The following is a 21,564-nucleotide window of genomic DNA, read 5'->3' as shown; positions in this document are numbered from 1 at the left end:
AAAAAACACTAACAGGTAATATTCAAGTCACTGACATCTTAATATACTTGCAAAAGCCCTAAATGGCACTCACATTGGCAGGCATCTGTGTGGATTTCGTTAAAGAAATTGGAGCACCTACTATGTGCTGAGTCAGTGAGAACAAGAACTCAGAATTTCCTATGGCTTCTGCAAGCTGAAAGTGTGGTCACTGGTGAGCAAGTGTCGTGTGATGTGAGGTTAGACTAGGTAGTTAGGGGCTAGTATAGACCTTGTAAAAGTTCACATTTTTTCTCTTCTGCTATCTCGATATCTATGTGTTCTCCCAGCTAGGTGATTCAGACAGGCCTGTTTCTGCTGTCTTTTCCCAAGAAAAAGGACAGCAGGGCTGAAGGAGAGAGCACCAGGCTTCAAGTCAGGATGGTTTTGTTCAGTTTCTACCTGTGTAACTGAATCCTCCCAGCCATGTCACCTTGGGCAGTTTACTTAATCCTTCTGAGTCTCTCTGTTCTCTTCTGTAAAAAGAGGGTAGTAGTAATACCCCCCTCAGGGTTGTTGAAAGGATTCAGTGGTCATAGATATGAAAGCAGGTAGCCCATTGCTGGGCACGTACTACTCATTTAGTAAATGTTGACTCTGAATCCTACCTTTTCAGGGCAATGAGGTCTGATTTGACTTTCAGAAGCAAAGAAGGCAATAGAGATCCTGGAAGAGCTCTTAAGATTTAATTAGTACAACTGGTGAGAGTGGATGGTGAATGAATCCAAGCAACAGAGAATAGTCATGGCAACTCGTATGAGATTTTCCATATCCACCCACTTCTCACTAGTCACATAGTCATTGACTAAATTGTCATTTCTTGTTCAAGTCTCCAGTCATCACTATGTAGAGCTGGAGTGGCCTAAGAAGCTGCTGTGTTCACTTGACCTAGCATTACCACCTGACCAGCCTCCCAGGGAGGAAGACTAACCGCTTCCTGTCTTCATCTTTCCAGGCTCTGCTCTCCTGCCTCTCTCTCTGGGAAGCAGGCCTGATTCTTGCCCCAGGCAGAATTAACGATTCCTTCTTTATATGCTAGCACACTTGAACCTCTGTTACAGCACCTCTTTCATAATGCATTTGTGTTGAAGTTGATTGTTTGCATTTTGATCTTTTTCTATTTTAAATTGCTTGAGGGCGTGGCATGTACACATAGTGGATACTCAGTAATTGTCGGATTAATACAGATCATAGCACTGAGGCAGTTTCCTATGAGCTAAGAGCACGAACTCCAGAGCTAGACTCCCTAGGTTTATAGCCTACTTCTGCCACTACTGTGACCTTACACGAGGTCCTTAACATCTAGGAATCTTAGTTTCCTCATCTGTAAATGGGAACAATAATGCTACTTACCTTTATAGGGTTGCTGTGAAGATTAAGTGAGTTAAATAGTACATGTAAAGCACTTAGAACAGTGCTTGGCAGATAGTAAATGCTGAGTAAGTGGCCGTGGTGGTGTCTGTTTATAGCTTCAATCTTTCTGAATTTACTGTCACTTTCTGAGGTTGGATTTGTCTGACAAAACTATGCAGGGGAAATTTTTTTTTTTCCCCCTGTGCCTTCAAATCTAGTAACTCCTACCACCTGAAGGTTTCTTAGTTTCTTTTTCACGTGTGGATGCCTGATAGATAGGTTCTCACGATTCTATGTTCAGTTATGCTTTCTTTCTTTTAAAAAATGAGATTCTTTATTAAAGCAATATATAAATTAGCTAAACATAAATTATGATCTTAGAAATATTTTCAAAGAAATGTAAATATCCACTTAGACTTGGGGACGAAAATCGATTTCTTCTTGAGTGCCAACTTGGATCCACTGCCAATGGTTGCACATTCAGAGGGATCCGCAGGCCATGTCCTCACTCCACAATCAGTTAGAGTATCTGTCATAGGCACAGAATAGAGAAGTAGCTGTCCATATATTTAAATGAATTGTTATCAATCCCAATGTAATTTTACCTTTTTCTTTTTCATCTTAAAAAAAAAGTCTGCAGTTTCCTCACGTATGGTGCTATAGGCTTATTTACACTGTAGTTTACAATACCATGGTATCTGCCTCTGCTTTGGTAGCTAAAGCTTTTCTCTGGCAGTTTTATCTGCTTTGATGTTTTGAAGTGTCAGATCTTGGCATGAAACTTGTTGCCCTTGTTAATAACTTACTCTGATTACTCTAGTTAGTAGGTAGCTTTAAGAAAAAAGAGGAGAAGGCGGAAAGAGAAGTGATTGAGTAGGCAGGTGATTGCCTGGAAAAGCTTCCTTCTTGCCTGGATGACCTTTCTCTTAGTGTAGGGCACTCGACTTGACTCCATGTTGCTGTGTTGGTTTTTGTGGGAATTTTTTCCTTCCCTTTCCCCAGAGAATAGTGGAGAAGCAAGAGGTATGATGCGTTCCACCCAACTGAATGAAAAACTACTTGAAGATAGATTGCCCTTCCCACCCTACAAAAAATAAATACAGAAGCATTACATTTCAACTTCTAAAAAAAGCAGGACATTCCTTCTTTCTACTCACATGTCCGGCATCTGTCTAGAATAGCTGAAGGCCTTTGATTTCTGAGGCTTTCTAATTTCTCTTCTGCTAAAGCATCGTTGATAGTTTCTTAAAAAGCCAACTCTCCCCTCACTAACTATAGTAAACACAATTTGAACCATTTATAATTAAAGGTTTTTCTCATACTCTTCGAAGGGTTGAGTACATTAACTTTCAGAGTCCCTGAAGGTTTTACTTAAAACTTTTTGCTGATCTTATAGTGGGTTTTACATGTACGAATAAATAAAAATCAAAACACTGTTTGAATCACATTGTCTGAATCATGGCACCATTTATTTCCTTATGACCACAAGGGTGGTTTATAATTAAATAGAAGAATCTAGTTCTCAAATTGAGAAAGCTAACAACTTCTCGAAGACACATACGGTTTTCTACAATTGTTCTACATAGGATTATTTTTGGTTGAAATGGGTAGACTGAAAAGTGACCTGTCTTTAAGGTTAATAATGTGGTACTCTTTCTATATCCTTTGTTTTATCAGTTTCCTGATGTTTGTGTTCAGAGGAGAAATCCAAATGGCTCTAACCCTGTGATGAAGCAGGTGTCAATTTAATCTTTTAACATTCTGAGTTCTTGGATGTGAATAGTGACTCTGACCTCTGGGTTTTTTTTTTTTTTCCTCTTTCAACTTTTGGAACTTGGAATCTCATACCTCTTCGGAATTTACAGCTTCTAGTTGTGATCTATTAAGCAATTACAATTTGTTAAATGTCTGATAATCTTGTCTACCATTCCTCATGATGTTAAGCTGGAGGCATTCTAGCATTCCCCAAACACTCAGCACCTGCTCTGTGTCAAGCATAGTTAGAGATAAGGAGAGAATCAAATGTGGTCTCTGTCCTTGTGGAGCTCACATCTTTAGTCTCATGCCCCTGGTCTCCTGAGATTATCTACCTCTGAGATCTTTAGAGTGTCAGGGGCCACGCGTGGAGGAAGGCTGTGCTCTCCACAGTCAGGTGATGGAGATGGGGTGGCTGAAAGATGGTGGTTCCTGGATAGCACATGAATTTCAGGTGCGCCCCTGTGACTGCAGAGATGAGAAAGCAAGACCAACTTTGAGACTGAGTCTGTTGTACTTATGCTTAGTCAAGTATGGCTGAGGAAGGGAGCTGGGGCAGGGGAGGAGAATTCTTTACGTCAAAGGATGGCAATTGCTCTAGATCAAAGTTGTCAAAGCTGGAAGGGGGTGGGGGACAGGGATCATGTAGTCCAGCCTCTTGTTTTCCATACTGAGACCCAGGAGAGGAAGTGACCTGCTCAGATCAAAAAGAGATTTAGTGGAAATTCCATGAAAGTATGTGAAAAGGAACATGACAGAAAGCCAGACTTTCCAGTAGGTGTGCCCACATTGGAATCTAAACCTTTCCTTTTAACACTCATTGTCTTCATTGTCTAGAACTTCCTATGGATTAAAGATACTATACCACCTTACTTAAATGTAACTAATCCTCAGGAAGTGATCAGCTCTGTGTTTGTTTTTAAAATGATTATTTTCTGTTAATTGGCATTTTGCTTTAGATGTTTGGTCGTCTAACAGCAAGGCAAATTCTACATAATTTTCTACATAATTTGGCCATGCCAACAGGGACAATATTTCACCTAGCTCAGAATCCTGAGCATAATGTATTGGCACAGCATAGGCACTCAACACAATAGTTAACTTATGCATTGTGGAGATGGCCATTATAGTCTGACAGACCTGGATACGAGTCCCAGTTCTGTCACTTACTAGCTGTGTGGCCTTGGGCAAGTTATTTCACCTCTGAAACTGTTTCCTTATCTGTGAAATGTGGTGTTGAGTGTATATGTGTGTACACACACACACACACACACACACACACACACACACCCCTACCTCTAAAATAGTACTTTGCAAGACCCTAAACCCCCAGCATGGTGCGTGGCACATACACTGTTGAAATTCCTTTTTTTTTTTTTTTTTTCCATGTTAAATTGCAGAGTTACTCTTAGGAATCAGCTGAATTGGTATCTAAGATTGTGACAGTCTGGGCATTATCCCTAAGTAATACCTCAAACTGAAAAAAAAAAAAATGTGTCTTTGTGATTTTTCAAACCCTATCATTGATGGCTCTCCATTCATGTCCTACCTCCACTGCCTTCTCCTTTCTCTCCCTTTGCCTCAAAGGAAACTATGGAGCCATATAGAAAGCTCCAAAATCAGACTGACCTTATGTACCTTTAATTGAGGACAGAATTTGCTAAAAGTGAGTCCAAAAACCCACCAGTGGTTTACTTTACAATTTGTGTCCTGGCTAGACTGGCTGTTGGCTGTGTAATTTGTCTAGTTTTGTCTGGAGTCTTAGACCATTCAGCTGCTTCAGGGCAAAATCTTTTGGGGTGTCATTAAATGGGATTGATAATTGGCTTCTGATGAATATTCATTGTGACTAATGACTTTGGGCAAATTTTACACATACTATCTTTCTATTCTCCCACTGAGTGAGATTTTGATAGAATCATTTTCCTCAACTTGCACTTCAATTAAATATTCACAATACCCCTTTGTTGACTACAATCCAAATTGTATACTTTCATTACTTTTAAATTTTGTATTCTGTAAGGAATGAGCATAGGCCTTTAGGACCCTTCTTTTTTCTAATGGGGTTGGTTTTAGAGTTTTGTTTTTTTTTTTTAAGTAAGTGGCTAATGATAATTTATGGGATGTATGTTATTTCTGATTAAGCATAGATATGTCATAACACTTTTCTGTGGTCCACTTAGCCACTATTTCTAAGAAATGATGCACATTGTTTGTGCCACTTAGTATTTTGGAAAAGAGCCAAACAGCTCCTTGTTTGTTTTCTTAATCAAATGGGTAAAAGCATTTTACTCCAATTGCAGAGATTTGGCCCTCAGAAAACCCCACAATGGAAATGATGATCAGACATCTTAAAAGTTTGATTTTTATGAGGGATAAGTAATTTTAAAACCTTGTCATTTAGCTTGCTAGGTTTTTTTTTGAGGCTAAGGAGACATGAAAAGAACATTGTCTGAAGATAAGATCTCTGCCACTGTGTCGCTTGAAATAGGATTTTGACTCAAACCGATTTAAGCTAAAAAGAGGCAGGTATTCAAGTTCTGTCTCAACCAGGAACATTCTATTGAATGACTTTTTCAAAGAGAATTACCAATGAATACATGTGATGATGATATCTTACATTTGTATGGCACCATATAGATTTTTAAGTGCTTTTATTTATTTATTTGTTGTGTTGTAGAGTTACAGAGTAGGCATATTATTGAATAAATGGATGGATGAATCCATTGACTTGATTTTCCAGAAGTGGCATATTTGTATGTCTAAGCTTGCTGCTATTGTGTTGGAATTTGAGTCATATATATATATACCCTACTCTGTGAGACTCATGAAAATGTTGGTCCAGTACTATGAAAAGCCAAGCCACTAACTATCTTTATATTGTGAATATATTCTAAGTGTGAATTGTTTTTTATTTATTCAAGAAACATTGCATTATCTAGCACATATACATACATGCATATGTATATATACATTGTGCCACTGAGCAAAAGAGAGACAGGGTCTTTCTGTACTTTACAGTGAGAGGACAAACATACAGTCATAGTCCCATTAATAATGGGGGCACATGCCCAGTGGAGCCATGCAAGGCTTTGCAGAGGAAGGTAGTGCACAGAGACCCGGGGCAGGAGGAGTTCGCTAGGGGCGCAGATCTGGGCCAGTGGGAATACAGAAGGGAGGAAAAGGAGTACATAACTACTCCTAAATCTGCAAATGATTTATTCCAAGGATAAACTTGGAGCAAGTAGTAGAGATTGTGGCTGGAGATGCTTCTCTACAGGTAGACAGGGAGCTGGTGAAGACATGAAGACATGCCTGTTCCAGGTGTGCCCCCAAGTACATTTCCGAGCAGGATGTTACATGACTGGACCTGCACTTTAGTAAGAGTACTTTGGCCGTTGGTTAATGGATGGGGAGGAAGAGCTGGGGCCAAAGGCCAGTGTAACCCTCCAGCCTGACTTGAGGGTGGAGTTGGAGTAGTTGGTTCATTTTCCATTCACTCAATACCAGCAAAGATGTTTTATCTCTTCTAAGCCCAAAGAGATTAGTCATGTATACTACGACAGACAGCCTCCGTTACGCTGTAACCTACCGAAATGGATTGAGAAAAAATGGATTAAACCTACAAGCCTTGGCAGAGTCACTGGGAACTGCTCTTGCGAGCTTGTTGGATAAGCTCCTGTTCGTGGCATGTACCTGATTTAAAGAACAGGGTCTGGAGGGAAAAGGAGGGGGAAAATTAGGCCCTGGATTTAATACACAGCTCTCACAACTGTGAACCATCAGCAGAATATCCAATTTAAAGCTGTTCATGTTACACTAACCTCTGGGATTCTTTTAACTGGGCCTTGGCGCGTCACTCTTTTGCCACGTAAATGTCCTTCTGTCAGCAAAGGCCAGTTAACAGCTTCCAAAAGAAGCAAAGTCCTCAGGGGAACAGGCTTCCCAGAAACCAAAGAAACATTAAAGAAAAAAGGCAGAAAGAAACATGTGTTGTTGACTTTTGTCACTTCATAGTCCTATCTCCAAAGGTGTTGGTTTTTTTCCTTCTTTCACTATATTGAGTTTTGTAGCAATTTTATTCCATTGTATTTTTGTTTCTTAATTTTTCTGTTATATCAAATACTGATTGTATGATGTGTCTAGCTTTTAAGAAAAAAAAGAAATATGAAATAGGAACAAGTCAAAAGAGGAGGGAGTCGAAGGATTAGTCAGTAAACAGTGCTGGAGCAATTGATTAGCTGTGTGGAGAAAATAAATTCTCACCTCAGTCCTCAAACCTAAATTAATTCCAGCTGGATTAAAGAGTTAAATGCTGAGGAAAAATTTGGAGGACTTTCTTAGTATAAAAGCAGTGGAAACCATCATGAAGGAAAATATTTGCTCATGTAATTATTTAAGCCTTCTCTTTACCCAAAAATTCAAAGAAAATTAAATAAGGATAAGTTATTTTCAAAAACATTGCAAAGGATTACTATCCTTTGCATATCCGATATTTGCTTTTAAATCAATTTAAAAATGCTAATTCTCATTAGAAAAACTGGACTAAGAATATGAACAGACCATTTACTTAAGAAATATAGTTTAGAACATATAACAAGATGTTCAGCTTCAGTCATGATCAGAGAAATAAAAATAAAATGAAGATAGGTACAGTGAGGTACAGGGAGGCCAGCATTCCAGTACATGGTTGGGGGAGTAGAAAGAGCCTCAATCCTTCATCTATTTATTATATTAATACATTTATTATATTTATTAAGTGCCTTAAAATATTTATAACCTTTGTCTTTAAATTCTGCATCTAGGAACCATATATAAAAATTATTGACCTGATCCGATTATATGAATGAATGATGGAAGAGTGGTTAAATATAGTATGGGAAATTCATTGAGTGGCATGAAAAGATGTTTTCTAAGAATGTTTAAAGATATCGGGAAAATGCCAGCAAATAATGTTAACTTAAGGGCAAATCAACACTGTATTTACAGTAATCCTGATTTTTTATTAGAAAAATCCATATGCATGTAATACCCCAAAATGTTAAATTATTTTCAGATGGTGAAGACTTTCCTTTTTTTTTTTTTTTTATAGGGAGCATTTTCTTTTTTTTTTTTTTTTTAATTTTATTTATTTATTTTATTTATGGCTGTGTTGGGTCTTCACTTCTGTGCGAGGGCTTTCTCTAGTTGTGGCAAGCGGGGGCCACTCTTCATCGCGGTGCGCGGGCCTCTCTTGTTGCGGAGCACAGGCTCCAGACGTGCAGGCTCAGTAATTGTGGCTCACGGGCCCAGTTGCTCCGCGGCATGTGGGATCTTCCCAGACCAGGGCTCAAACCCATGTCCCCTGCATTGGCAGGCAGATTCTCAACCACTGTGCCACCAGGGAAGCCCAAAGACTTTCCTTTTATCCCTTTCTCCATTTTCTAGATTTTTCTACTGTCATTGTGAATTAGCTTCATAATCATGAAAAAAATACATTTTTTGGAAAAGGAAGCTCTTATTAAATCTGAATTAGGGTTATTGAGTTAACTTATAATTTTAAATATGTTGATAAGTATATATTTAGTTTTATTGCTGAACTCAAATGACAGTGTTTCCTGACTTTAATTGTTTAGCTCTGAATCTCTAATTTGCTTCCGTTGCAGTTGACTGCCTGCATCCACGGGTCTGCTGCGATGCTGTACCCCATGTTCTGGCAGCACGTGTACATCCCCGTCCTGCCTCCACATCTGCTGGACTACTGCTGGTAAGGCCACAGCTTACCCTGTCCTCTGCTTTTCCTTCTCCAGAGAATGACCAGGCAAGTTAGGTCTATAACTTGTAATGCAGTTGGTGACTCTAAATTAAAAATACTAACTTCAAAGTGATCTGAATTTTAGATCACCTGATTGCATGGCCTGTTTGTTTCCAGCTTTTCATATATGTCATGGCATTCTTAAGAGTTCAAGTGGGTAGATAATACCTTCTGCGTTCCTCAGTGTAGGGAAACCAAAGCACCAAGTAGTTGTGTGATTTTTTTTTTCCTAAGACACAGTGGAAACTGGTGTCAAGAACAACTGAGATCCCCAAGGTCTTCAAGTTTCAGCCGTGCCCTGGCACGTTTTGTAAGACTTGCCCTCAGCTGTGGTTTGGGAGCACAAACCAGCCTTCAAAACTCTCTGAAGTCTTTTGAGGGGAATTTCACTATTCAGTGAAATGTGTTTTAGTGGAAGGAAGGAGGGAAGGAAGAGAGGGGAGGAGGGAGGGAGGGAGGCTGACTTGCTTTAGAGTCAGCTAACCACTTGGGCAAGTCACTTGGCTAAAAGCTTTGTTTTCTCATCTGCAAAATAAAGTTGTTCTATATACATAATTATGTAAAGATGGAATGAAATAACATGAAAAGATACCATGTAGAAAAGCTGGCTCATAGTAGATGCTCAGTAAATGTTTCTGCAGAAGCATCATCTTCATCACTATCTGTCTCCAATAGATTAACAAAAAAGACTGTGTGATCTAATGTCCTTATAAATGATTTCTTTCTCCAGTGTATTATGATTAAAGGCATTATCTCCATACAGCTCAAGTCAGCAGAAGTTGATAAGGGAGCGATACACATGTATAGAAAAGGCTCTGCACTGTCTGCCAGAAATTGAGAGCTTCAGGAGAAAGGGCCCCATTTGAGGGGTCACAGCCCTGTCACTTAAGAACAGATGATTCAGGACATTTACCATTGGTTCAGAGAGATCGAGTCCAGGTCAGTCATAATTTTTGCCGGTATCTCCAGCCCGTTTTGCAGTCCTCTCAGTGAAAAGGTTCACCCAGGTAGCCAAATTATCCTGGGAATTTAAAGGTATTCAGGAGTCCTTCTCATGTTATGTGTTGGGCTCATCCTCATCCCAAGAAGCCATGGGTTCAGCAAAGATGTAGCTCAGGGCCGTGAAGTGAAGATCAGCGGCCCTTTCTAGTGCATAGCGCTAAGTGAATTGGCTCATTTCTCTCTTTAGTGTGTATCTTTCTTATCAAGGTGGATCTCTTTATCCATGCCTTTCTCCTACCTCTCATGAGATTAAGGGGCAATTTCTCTGCATAGATTTGTTGCTTCTTTTGAGCTTCTGAACCAACTCTATTGGTTTTTTCTGCTGTCACATATCTCAAAGGAAAGGACCGTGTTCTCTATCCAGTTCGCTGTTTGAATGAAAGATTGGGGGGCTGGGCAGAGGCAGACACAGCCTCCAGAGAGGAGGAAAGAGGCAAGGGGAGAGAAAGAACAAAGCACACCCAAGGAAGGTGGAAGGGAGATAGAAAGAAAAGGTGGGAAAGGGGACATATGTCCCCTAAGACAGACTCACACAGTGACACTCAGTTCCCTTAAGCACAGAGGATCTGCTGACACAGTGCCCCGGCCCTGACATACAGCACCCTTCACAGGCACGCACCGCCCCCCCCAGTTCATGGCCCCATACTCACACACACAGACAGAGGTCCCTTCCCTACAGACATGTGCCTCAGGGTCCCCCACACACCTCACCCCAGATGTGTGCTCTACAGGGAAACCTTAGAGTTCTCCCTGGAAGAAACTCACCTGTGTGTCTCGATGCTTCAGGTAGGAACACCCAGGGGCTTTTGTGTGCAGTGATTGGTGGAGCTGAGAAAGTCATTGGAGTCCCTCTGCCTCCCTAATGGTACAGTTTTCACTTTCCATTATTTGGAAAGTTTCAGTTGCCAAATTGTTAGCTAGTTGAAAACCAGCAGCTTAGAGCCCCAAAACTATGGAGAAGAAAATGCTCTGTCAGTAACATCAGTGATAACAATAGTTGCCACTGCTGAATCTCTCCTTTGGCCCCCACTCGTTGGACCATCTCCTTACATCTGTGATCTCATTTAATTCTTCCAGCAACCCTGTAAGGCAGGTATTATTAGCTCCATTTCATAGGTCAGTAAACCGAGGCCCCTAGAGGCTTAATAACTTACCCTAAAATAGATGTTAAATATGTATAATTCCATTTTTACAAAAACAAATGAAAATTATGTGTATATATAACACAAAAATTAGATACACACACACACACATACATACATACATACATACATATAGAGAGGCAGAAATCTGAAAGGAAATAACACCAAAATGTTAACAGTGATTTGTGTTGGGGAGGAGGGGAGGAATTCCGCATGATCTTTATTTTCCATGCTTTCAAATATTTCTATCGACACAGTGAAAAAGTATAGTTTTTTTATAATTGAAAAGTTTCATTTAAGAAAAAAATCAATGTTTATTCTGGCCAGTTGTTCTTTCCAGCTGCCATCTCAGGTCGCAGCCCTCCTTTCTTGTTTGCTTAGAGGATTTATTAGCTGTTTCACTCTTTCCCGTGGAAGCTGACCCGAGATCCTCTTTTCAACTTCCTCTCAAACTCTAACCCTTTCAAGAACTGTCACCAGCCTGACCGAGAGCAACGGTGCTGACAGCTCTAACCGAGAAGGGGAGACTTGGCAAGGACGGCTGCGAAGCCCTTGTCACCCCAAACTTTCACTCGGGAAACTCAGAGTTAAGGCTGGTAATTTTTGGAGCCTGAGTGGGTTTTGTGATTAGGCTCCATATTGGAAGTTTCTGTTTGTGTGATAGCAGTCTCTCTCCTGATCTCTTGTTTTCATGAAAGGACTTTTTGACATCTGACCTAAGGATGATTACAGGCCTGTGGAGATTGATATCTGTTTACTAACTGCAAGATATAGGAATGATGAAATAAAAGACCCCAAGAGAAAAAACAGATCCTCTATTCAAGGCTTGATTTGATCACCTTCAGCCTGCTACCACTGCTTTGGTCAGAAACTACAAATGTCATGAAATTTGAGTCAGTGCTAATAACTTTATTCTATTGTGCTCGGTGACTTTCACCACCGTAGAGTTTAATCTTTGGTGGTAAGAGCCAGCAAGGATAACTAGCATTTTAAATAATGTGCTAGGAGCCTGAAACATGTAGATTTGAAGGAGGTTTGTTCCTCTGCAGATGATTTAAATGTTAAGTACGTCCCCATGCAGGGGATACACGAAATGGAATCTGAAAACTATTATCTCCTGTAGAAATGAACTCTCAATTTACTCACTGCACAGGAAGGGCAGATTCTAGTCATTTTCACTGCCAGCAGGTGCCCTTTCTATGCATAATAGACTTCGCAAGTGTAATTAACACATGAAGACCACTGCTGCCAGTTTTTCTTCAGGTACATGCTGCTAGGAGTTTTCAGGACAACAGTGTAGGTTGTAAGAGCTTTCTACATTGCAGTTGAAGATGAGGTGTTCATTGACTTTTGGACAAAGACATGCTAAATGGGGCTGAGCCTAGACCCTACTATGGGTGTCATAGGTCATGGTCCTCGGACCCAGAGACCCCGAGAGCTGTAATGTGGCCTTTGGTAGAACAGAAGTCAGTGTAGCAAAGCTCTGGGATGCAGTGAATAAATGGAAAGTATGATGCTGAAACCCTGCAATTATGTGGAAGACTAATTGCACATTCACAAATACAACAACCAGTTATTTAAGTTAACTTTAATTAGAGCTATAATCACAGATTTTAATTATCTGAATAAATCCATTAAATACAAATAGTCTGCCCTAAATATTTCCCAAATTAATTTTTTTTCATGTTCCTTCCCATTTTTGGGGAGAGTGGTCAAGAAAGTGCCTGGGCTTTGTATTCAGACACACCCAAGTTCAAATCTGTTTCATCTCTTATTAGCTGTGTAACCATTAAAAGTCTGTTTTACCTCTCTGATCTGCCATTTCGTTTTCTGTGAAATGGGTTCGATTTACCTGCTTTGAAGAGTGGCTTTAGGAATTAGAGATACTGATCATCAAGTGGCACATAGGGGCCATTTAATAAATGGTGGTTGCTGTTATGGTTATTATAAACATGGGGCATGGATTTTGGTTTCCAGAAGGTCTAACTCACATCAAACGTCCTTCTTGCTTCTGCTGCCTTGTGAACTCAAGGGAAAACTTTATAATTCATCTTCTCTTTTTACCCATCAGATTGTTTTTATTTTGATTTTTTTTTTTTATTTAACTTGGGTTATTGTATGGTTGTTTTCATTTGCAGCTGTGGCATAAGAATGAAAAGAAAAGAAACAAAAGCAGATGGCAGAGAAAACGAAAGGAGTAAGACATTTCCAGCCCTTATGAATATTTAAAAACATGTGCTGCTGGTTCCTTTCTACTGAGATCTGTGCCATTCTCTTGATTTTGAAAGTGAAAATGAGAATGTTCCCTACCTTGGCTGATGGCAGCCCTGACCTTGGCCAGTGTTGGAAGAGCTTTCCCATTTCTGGGACAAAAGGATTAACTTGCTGATGAAAATCAGTGTTCCCTTTCATAATAATAATCACCATCTATGGAGTACAGCCTGCAAGTCAAGCTCTTTGTAAACATTATTGCAAATCTTTAAAATCAAACTGTAAGGTAAACACTAGCTCCATTGTATAGGTTAGAAAATTGAAGCTCAGAGGGGTTTAGTGACTTACCCACCATGACACAACTAAGAAATGGTAGAGCGTGCGCTTGAAATCCAAAGCCATCTCATATTAAAGCATTCCTTAGTAATATCCTTTAAAGAATTATGGAATAAGTTGTACCTATCACCAAGATTTTGTGAAAAAAATCCTTTACATAGGCTTTTTGATGACTTGCTAATAATTGTGGACTTATGTTATCATTCATTATTATTCATTCGTTCAACAAATATTTATAGAGCACTTAATATGTACCAGGCACTATGCTATGCTATGCTAATTAAATGTTACTAATAAAAGGTCCCAGTAGAAGCCATATGGTATTTCCCATGTAAATACCTTTTTCTCCCTACTCTTTCAGAAGTAGTCCTAAATGAGGACCACAAATCATTTCCCAAATTGAATTGCATATTTGGGTAATTCTGGACACCTGTTAACATATTTCCAAATATGTGATAAAATATTTCCAAAGCAGATCAGGACAAGTTCATATTTTACCCCCAAAAAGGCAGCCAGGCCAAGAGCCAAGTTAGTAGCTAACTCCTGATGTTCTCTGAGGGCATGGTTGAACCAAAAAGTTAAATCAAGTGTGTACAATTAAGGTTTGGATTTTGTATCTGACTTTGTAAAATACTTCATATTTTCTGACATTTCTAGGTGCCGCTGGAATCCATTCTTCCACCCAGAGTGGAAGATTCTCTGTGAGACAGATTCTCTGTGAGACGTACTAGTTCTAGGCTCTTTATCTGTGCTGTATATGGGGTTCTGAATCAACCCCCACAGGCTGCATTATGTATTCCATCTAGGATTTTTAGCAAACAGTCTTAATATGCCTTTTCACAGGGTGCGTAGTCCATGTGGGTGATGGGGCATCTGTCCAGACACAGCTGTGAAGTGACAGATGATCAGAGCTGGGTCCATTCTAATCTCTGTCTTCATTGATGCCATGAAATTTTGCACAGGGAATAGATTGATGCTAAAGTAAGTGGGATTGTTGATATTCTTGGTGGCAGTGATAGAAATCAACAAAATGTGGTATGGTAGAAACAGAAAAACCCGGCTTTGGTTCTGGCTTCCCCATTTACTAGTTTTGAGGTCGCTGAACACCTCTGAGCCTGTTTTCTCTTCTGTTGAATGTGACTAGTAATAGCTACTGATAAAAAGCAGGTGTTCCATAAATAGTGGGTACTATTTTTGTTATTACTGACTATGTGTATGTATTTGTAGTCAATATATATTAACGTGTATGTGTTTGTATATGTGTATATATATAAATGATCCAACAATCCAATTCAAGTTCACAAGACCCAGGTAGGATGGAAGTGGATTAGGTAGACAGGTATGACCGAAATTCTTTTCTATTTATCAAACTCTGGGCTGTGCAAGTTTTGCTCAAGATTAAATTCTAACACATAAGTAAAAACTGTGTTGTTTCCATTTTGCAGCAAGTATTTATGAGTGCCTTTTATGTCCCTGGCATTGGGCATAGGGAGATAGGAGCTTATAGATGGTTCTGGATCTGAGGAAACACTGCTTCACAAAAGAACTCAGGTGTCCAGGCAAGAGTTGGGAGGTTTTTTTTTTTTAAGCTAGGAGGCATCAAGGGGCCATGATAGGTCCATTGCTCTGGGGGTACAACCACTGCAACAGGAACTCATCTGGGAAGAGAGGAGGGGATAAGGACCAGGATTTCGGTTTCAGACAGAAGGAGGAGGGAAGTTGGGTCTGTGCTGGGCCTGATGGTTAGAAAGTGCACAATGTGTGTTGGCTGAACAAAGTGAAATTATAGATTCCTGGGTAAATCCCTTAGTAAGATTTGGCTGAACTTGACCTTGAGGTTTGAGCAGAGAGGGTAAGGAGTAGAAAATAATTCAGGCTTGGAAGTCAAAGCTCTGGGTCCAAATCCTGGCTCTGGTCCTACTGAATTTATGTCTTTGGGTGAATCACACAGTCTCTCTTTCCTCATCCACAGAATATAGCTAAAAATATAGTTCTCCGTAAAGAGCCTGGCATCAAGTAGGCACCTAAAAAGAAGTTGTTAGGTGATGACAGTCACTGAGCCCTATATTGAGATACACCTTCATTTCCTTCAGCAGCACCTAAAACTGAAAATGCCAAGAGCCTTTGGAGGAAGCTTTGGACAATTTCTGAGTAAACTGTCTCCCTGGTAGAAAATGGGAGAGAGAAGAGATGGCTCTTTGCATTATCTATGCTGTGGATTCTGTAGGAATCTATATCTATACTGTATAGGTTTTATAGGAAAACTGCCTTTTCAAGTTCTCCATTTGATTTTTAAAAATTGAAATGTAATTCATATACCATAAAATTCATCCTTTTAAAAGTGTACAATTCAGTGGTTTTTAGTATATTCACAGGGTTGTGGAGCCATCACCACTATCTAATTCCAGATCCATTAGGTTTTTAATACCTAATTTTTATTGTTGTTAGTAAGGGTAATCCACCCTTATTAGTTAAAATAATACTTTTTAACCTTTCAGAAGTATATATAGCTAAAAGCAAATGTTCTAGAAAAATGTGTAGTCTATGTAGATGGTTGGCATCAGACCCTTAATCTGATCCCTCCAAGGTGCCCCTGCTGGCACAGGTGCTAGGAGTACAGTGTGTGACAGCTCTCATCCAGCCTCAGCATTGACATTCCTGTGAGGGTGCTGAGGCTTGCAGGGTTAGAGAAGACATAGTGTCCCTTTCCCACGGGAGTGACCCTTCCGCAGTCGGGGATGGTGGTTGTTGGCTCGCCCACCCACCCTTCAGGGAGCTCTCCTGACTGCAGCCCACCGCCCCATGGTCCTTCACATCCTTTGCTGCAGCATCTACATCTGAGTGTCTGGACCCACCCTGCCAGTCCCACCTTCCCAGTCCCCTTTCTGCTGCCTGATGTGGTAAAGGGCAGCAGCCTGCCTCCCTTGCCCCAGTTTCTGCCTGGCCTCCATGGGACATAGCTGGCTCTTATCTGTTCTTATATGACCAAGCCTTGGCCTGGTTTTCCATTTCTTGTGTCACATCCTGTATGTAATTCCTCACTCCTGCCTGACCTGGAGCCTGTCTTGAATCCAACACTTAGAAAACTCTGGAATTTCTAAGACATAGTGTAGTGGTCTCTGCAGCAAAGACATTCTACATATGTTCATGGTCACTAGTAGAGCAGGAGCCACAGACCATGTAATGTCATCCTCAGAGAAGCTTCAGCTCTGGAGGAGGTTACCTTGTGGCAGGGATTTGGGGATGTGTCGCTACCTCTCCCACAACGAGAATCCATGAAGCACCAGCGTAGTGCTAGGCTCAAGAGTTATCTCTCAACAAATGTGGGTTTGTCTTCCCTGTGAATATTTGAAAGACTGAGAGACTAGGCTAAGAAGGTAATTGGATGCTATGCACCTTGGTATGTGACGTATCTTAGTCCTGGAAAAACAAGAAGAGATTTTTTCCCCCTTGTTACCACTTGGGTTTTCAACGTTTACACTCTTTTTTGGGGTTACTTTCTCTTGGTTTATTTATCCATAAACCTCTTTTTCTCTTCTTATTTCTTCTGTACATCATTCTTTCCTGGATTTCTACGAGGGTCTCATGGGTTGCTGGTGGCTCAAACCTGAGACTTCCTTTTGCGACCTGGCTCTGGCTGTTAACGGTTCTCACTGAACTCTCTGGGGCAATAGAGAGCCCTGTCTCCTGACCTTTCCTCTGTGATTAACTTCTCCTGCTGCAGTGGTCTTAGCCATGGAGCCCTTCCTGATGTTTTCCAAGTCTGTCTCCTTCCGGTAGACTGAGGAGGCATAAAAGGGCGGACTACTCTAGGCTTTGATGTTGACCTCTCTGGGTTTTCGTCCAGGCGTTATCTTTATAACTCTTGTGTTTGTTTCAGTTGGGTTTGGTGGCTTGGAGCGCTCTCCCAACCCCCAAGGTTACCCCAGGAAGCCACAGGGCCACACTCAGGAGGGCATCGTCCCCCCTCCCCACTTTCACCATCAGCTCAGATACACACGTGTCTCGCATTAGCAGGCCATTTCCAGTGACCAGCACCGCGCGCCCAGCTCCTCCACTGCTGTGAGCCCCACGCTCTGGCTGCCGAAACCACAGATGGAAGTGAGGCAGTCTGTGCCGCCTCTCCTAATCCGGGGTTGCTCCTGTCCTCATACGTAGGGCTCCTCATCCTCTGCTATCGCTCATAAATCAGGGAGGGCCAGTTGGAAACCAGGCAAGAACTTAAATACTTTTTCCCCTAAGAAAACCTCGATTAACTAATGGCATTCGCACCCCTTCTACCTTTCAAGTCATATTTTCTGCCTCTCACCAGCTGTGACCTTTGTCAAGTCACTTAACCTCTTGGAGCCATGGGTTCCTCTGTGAATTACGGAGATCAGCCTTTCAAGATTGCTGTGGGAATGAGATGAGGTCATCTTGGGTCCGCCCCTCACGGCAGCCTACACACATACAAGAACATGCTTATTGGCTGTCCACTATTAATTGTCATCTCCAGATAGGTAGGGATCAGAACTATTTTTTCTCTCCTCTGTCCTCAGCCCAAGGTGGTGCCCAACACATAGTAATATTTACTGACTGACTGACCGACACACGGAAAACACTGAGCACGTAGTAAATGCACCATAAGTTGTTAGTTTTCTCTCTTTCCCCTCCCTGGTTGCCTTTTTAAAATGGAAGCTCCTGAGTGACTAGTTTATTTCTCTCTATGGACACCGTGAATCACATTACAATCCTGTTTCCCTCTTTGGGTTGGCAGCTGGAGGACTCAGAGCCAAACTTGGGGCCATCCCAGCAGGTGTGCAGAACCTCACAACACACATTGAAGTACTCACCTCACTCCGGCTTATGTTTTTTCCCTTTGCCCCTATTTTTGTTCCTATTTTTGCTGCTGTATTGAACATATTTCTATAAACTGCCTTAAATTCTATTTAGAACAAGAAAGGGTGTCAATTCATTTAAGCTAGTTGGCAAATGTAGTTTTATTCTGGCTACAGAATGTCCACTTGCTATTTTATTTTTCAGCTGTAATTATCAAATACCCATTTTTTTTCTTAAGTGTAACATAATGGTTAAGTGTAACATAATGGTTTAAAAAAGTTAATGTAAAGCAACAGTAGTATAAGAGACTCTGAAGTAGGAGGATGTGGGCTGGAATCACCGTTAACTGTGACCATGGGCAAGTTTCTGAGAATCCCTTTTTTAATCTATAAAATGGTTGGTATAAATTGGATTATTTGAGGATTAAGTGAGATAAGGGCTCCCGCACAGCCCTTGGTACTTGGTGAGCACTCAGCACGTACCCGCCTCTTTATTCCTCCAGCTCTGCACACAGCCCCGCCATAGACTCTAGGGAATCAGAAACAAAGTTTGGTTCTCCTGTGACTGACAGTCTGGAATAACCATACAAATTAGCGCGTGCTTTATGCCAAATGGGCAACCCAGACAAAAGCCTCTGAATAGGGAGGTGTTAGCAACCCCGGGGTGATCTGAGAAGTGGTGCTTGGCGGACAGCACAGGTTCAGTAGGACTTAGAGGAGGCGGGGACTGGGGCCCACAGGGACACTCGTGGCTCGGCTCAGAGGCAAGTTGGGGTTCCTGTGGTGAGGGGCTGGCCGGAGTCTCGGACAGAACGTGGAGGGCCCGGGACTTGGCACAGCTGCTGGCGGGCCCCCAGGGAGCAGGTTAGAGAAAACCTCCGAACCTCCTTCCACTTTTCTTCCACAGCCGGGCACGTGCTGGGCTCCTGGGAAGCAGTGAGCTTGCTCTCTCTCAGTGTGACAGACTTGGGTTCTAGTCTCAGGGCTGCTGTGTGACCTCAGTGAGTTGTTTAGCTTCCCAGCCCTCGTTTCCTCATCTGTATGGAGGGCGGTGGTGGTACCTACCTCATGCCGTGGTCGTGAGGGTCCAGTGAGAAAGTGCCTGTCAAGCCCTTAGCCTAGTGCTGGCTATGGCAAGTGCACCATGGACAGCACTGGCTCTTCCTGGCTCCCTGTGCGGCACTGGCCATCGCATTAGCTTGCGGCCCATCTGTCTGGTCACTTTCAGGAAGATGAAGACTAGGATTATCTGTGTTCTCCAACAAGGTGTGTTGTATGGTCTTTGTTCGCTTTCTTTCCCCCGTTCTGTTGTCCTTTAACCTCTCTAGCAATGCCGCGCTTCGTTATTTCAGAGCAGAATTTTAAACTGTAAGACAAACTGTGTTTACACGTTTGTTTCTTTTCAAAAAAGAAGGAGGGGCGGGAGGGAGGGAGAGAGGAGGGAGGAAGGAAGGAAGGAAGGAAGGAAGAAAAGCTCAAATGAGTAAGACCAAGAGTTTTCCTTTCCTTTAAAGACAGTGAACTGAGGAAAGACTTGTGGGCTCCCTTTGCAGATCTGGGTATTTGGCTAAAAAGGTGGAGTGCCTCTGAGAGGCGAGATGGGTGCTGTGATGTGTACACTGTAATGCTCACTATGCTTTAATATGGGAAAAGAAAAAGAGTAGACCTTCCAAACCCCTGGGTAGCTCTACGCTATATCCTTGCTGAGGTCAAAGAGGTGTTGCTCCTGGGGAGGCGGGGGTGGGGGCCCTCCTACCTCTCTCCACATCTCATCTCTCCTCCCCTCCCCTCTTCTCCCTCTTTGTCTTGGGAAGCTGCCTTTTATATATTTGAGCAGCCAGTGTTCCTTTATTTCACCTGACTCTTTTCCAATTAGTAGCCGCTCACCTCAGGGGAACATAATTAAAAGGGCTCTAGTTATCTGGGGGAAAGGAATTAACAAATTGAGAAAGTGCAGTAATAATGAACGGGGACTATAGGATCATTAATAAGTCTGCAGTATCCATATTCATGCCTGTCCATTGCTAGGAATGAGCTCATGCTGCAGGACTTACCTATAAGAGCAGTGCTCTGCATTGCGGGTCTGGAGTTGGTGAGAGGATTGGGCGAATAGCCCCCTTGGTTTTCCAGCACTCCTTTTCTTTTGGCTTAAGTACTGAGTATGTGCTGTGGGACAGTATAGGCTTTCAGTCCAACAGCCCTGGCTTTGAATTACAGCTTCACTACTTACTAGCTTTGTGACCCTGGGGCAAGTTACTTCACCTTTCCAAGCCTGTTTCCCAATCTGAAAATGTGGGTAGTAGTGATACCTTGCAGAGTTGCCTTGAGAATTACGTATAAGTGATGCACAAAAGCACCTGGGTTATAGTAGCTCAGTTGATACTAGTTCCTTTTCCCCTTAAGAGGATTCAAAGTAAACATACCTTTCAGGTAAAGGTCATTAAATTGTCACTGCCTTGACACTAGCAATATAACCCCTCTCCTTTTCAGGGGAGAAGGAAGAAAGAATAGCTTTTACTCTTCCAAGATGACAGTGATGAAGTCAGATAGTGCCATAATTCCCAGAGAACAAAGGCCTAGGGCAGATACACCCTATCCCGCTACTCAGAGATGTACAGTGGCATCCCACAATCGCCATCAGCCATAGGGCAGTTGTGACACAGTTGTGATGGCCCGCCTATGCATGAACTTGGTCATAGCTGTTAATATTATCACCCCTTTAATTTAATTATGTGCACTGTTGGTTCTGCACATGTTGTGTCTAATTGCCATTTAAAATGTCTTCCAAATTGCAGTCAGATTCAGCATTGAAATGTAAAGTCAGTGTGAATGTTGAAAGGCACCAGAGCAGAGAAGCATGGTGTTCATTTACTATTGGTGAAACAGATATTTGCGTTATTTTCTTGATAAGCAATAAACAAATTCTTTCTGGGACCTAACAAATGAAGATAGCGTCTAGATAAAGTATTATGTTTTGTTACTGAGATACCTTGGAAAAAACATGGGCATTGATGACTCTCAATCAGAAAATGATTCAGAAGAGTCAGGTTCTGAATGTGAAGTTTTTTAGTACTAGCTTAACCAATTTTTTGCTATATTTTCTTTTTAAGAAAGCGTGATGAGTGGTTTTACAAAT

The 21,564-nt window shown here is 41.5% G+C and overlaps 1 protein-coding gene across 11 annotated transcripts in view; it reads left to right on the top strand.

Annotated features, from left to right (window-relative positions):
* Positions 1–21,564, top strand: part of DENND1A (DENN domain containing 1A) — a 531,128-nt gene that overhangs the window by 302,357 nt on the left and 207,207 nt on the right. For all 11 annotated transcript variants that reach the window (XM_082403252.1, XM_082403251.1, XM_082403250.1 and 8 more), the window contains one exon: positions 8,772–8,872. In XM_082403252.1, coding sequence (XP_082259378.1) covers positions 8,772–8,872 — 101 coding nt within the window. The remainder of the gene's footprint in view (positions 1–8,771; positions 8,873–21,564) is intronic.

Source organism: Balaenoptera borealis (genome assembly GCF_965194805.1).
Source record: "Balaenoptera borealis genome assembly, chromosome: 8".
NCBI classification, from domain to species: Eukaryota; Metazoa; Chordata; class Mammalia; order Artiodactyla; family Balaenopteridae; genus Balaenoptera; species Balaenoptera borealis.
This window is presented reverse-complemented; position numbering and strand designations above follow the sequence as displayed.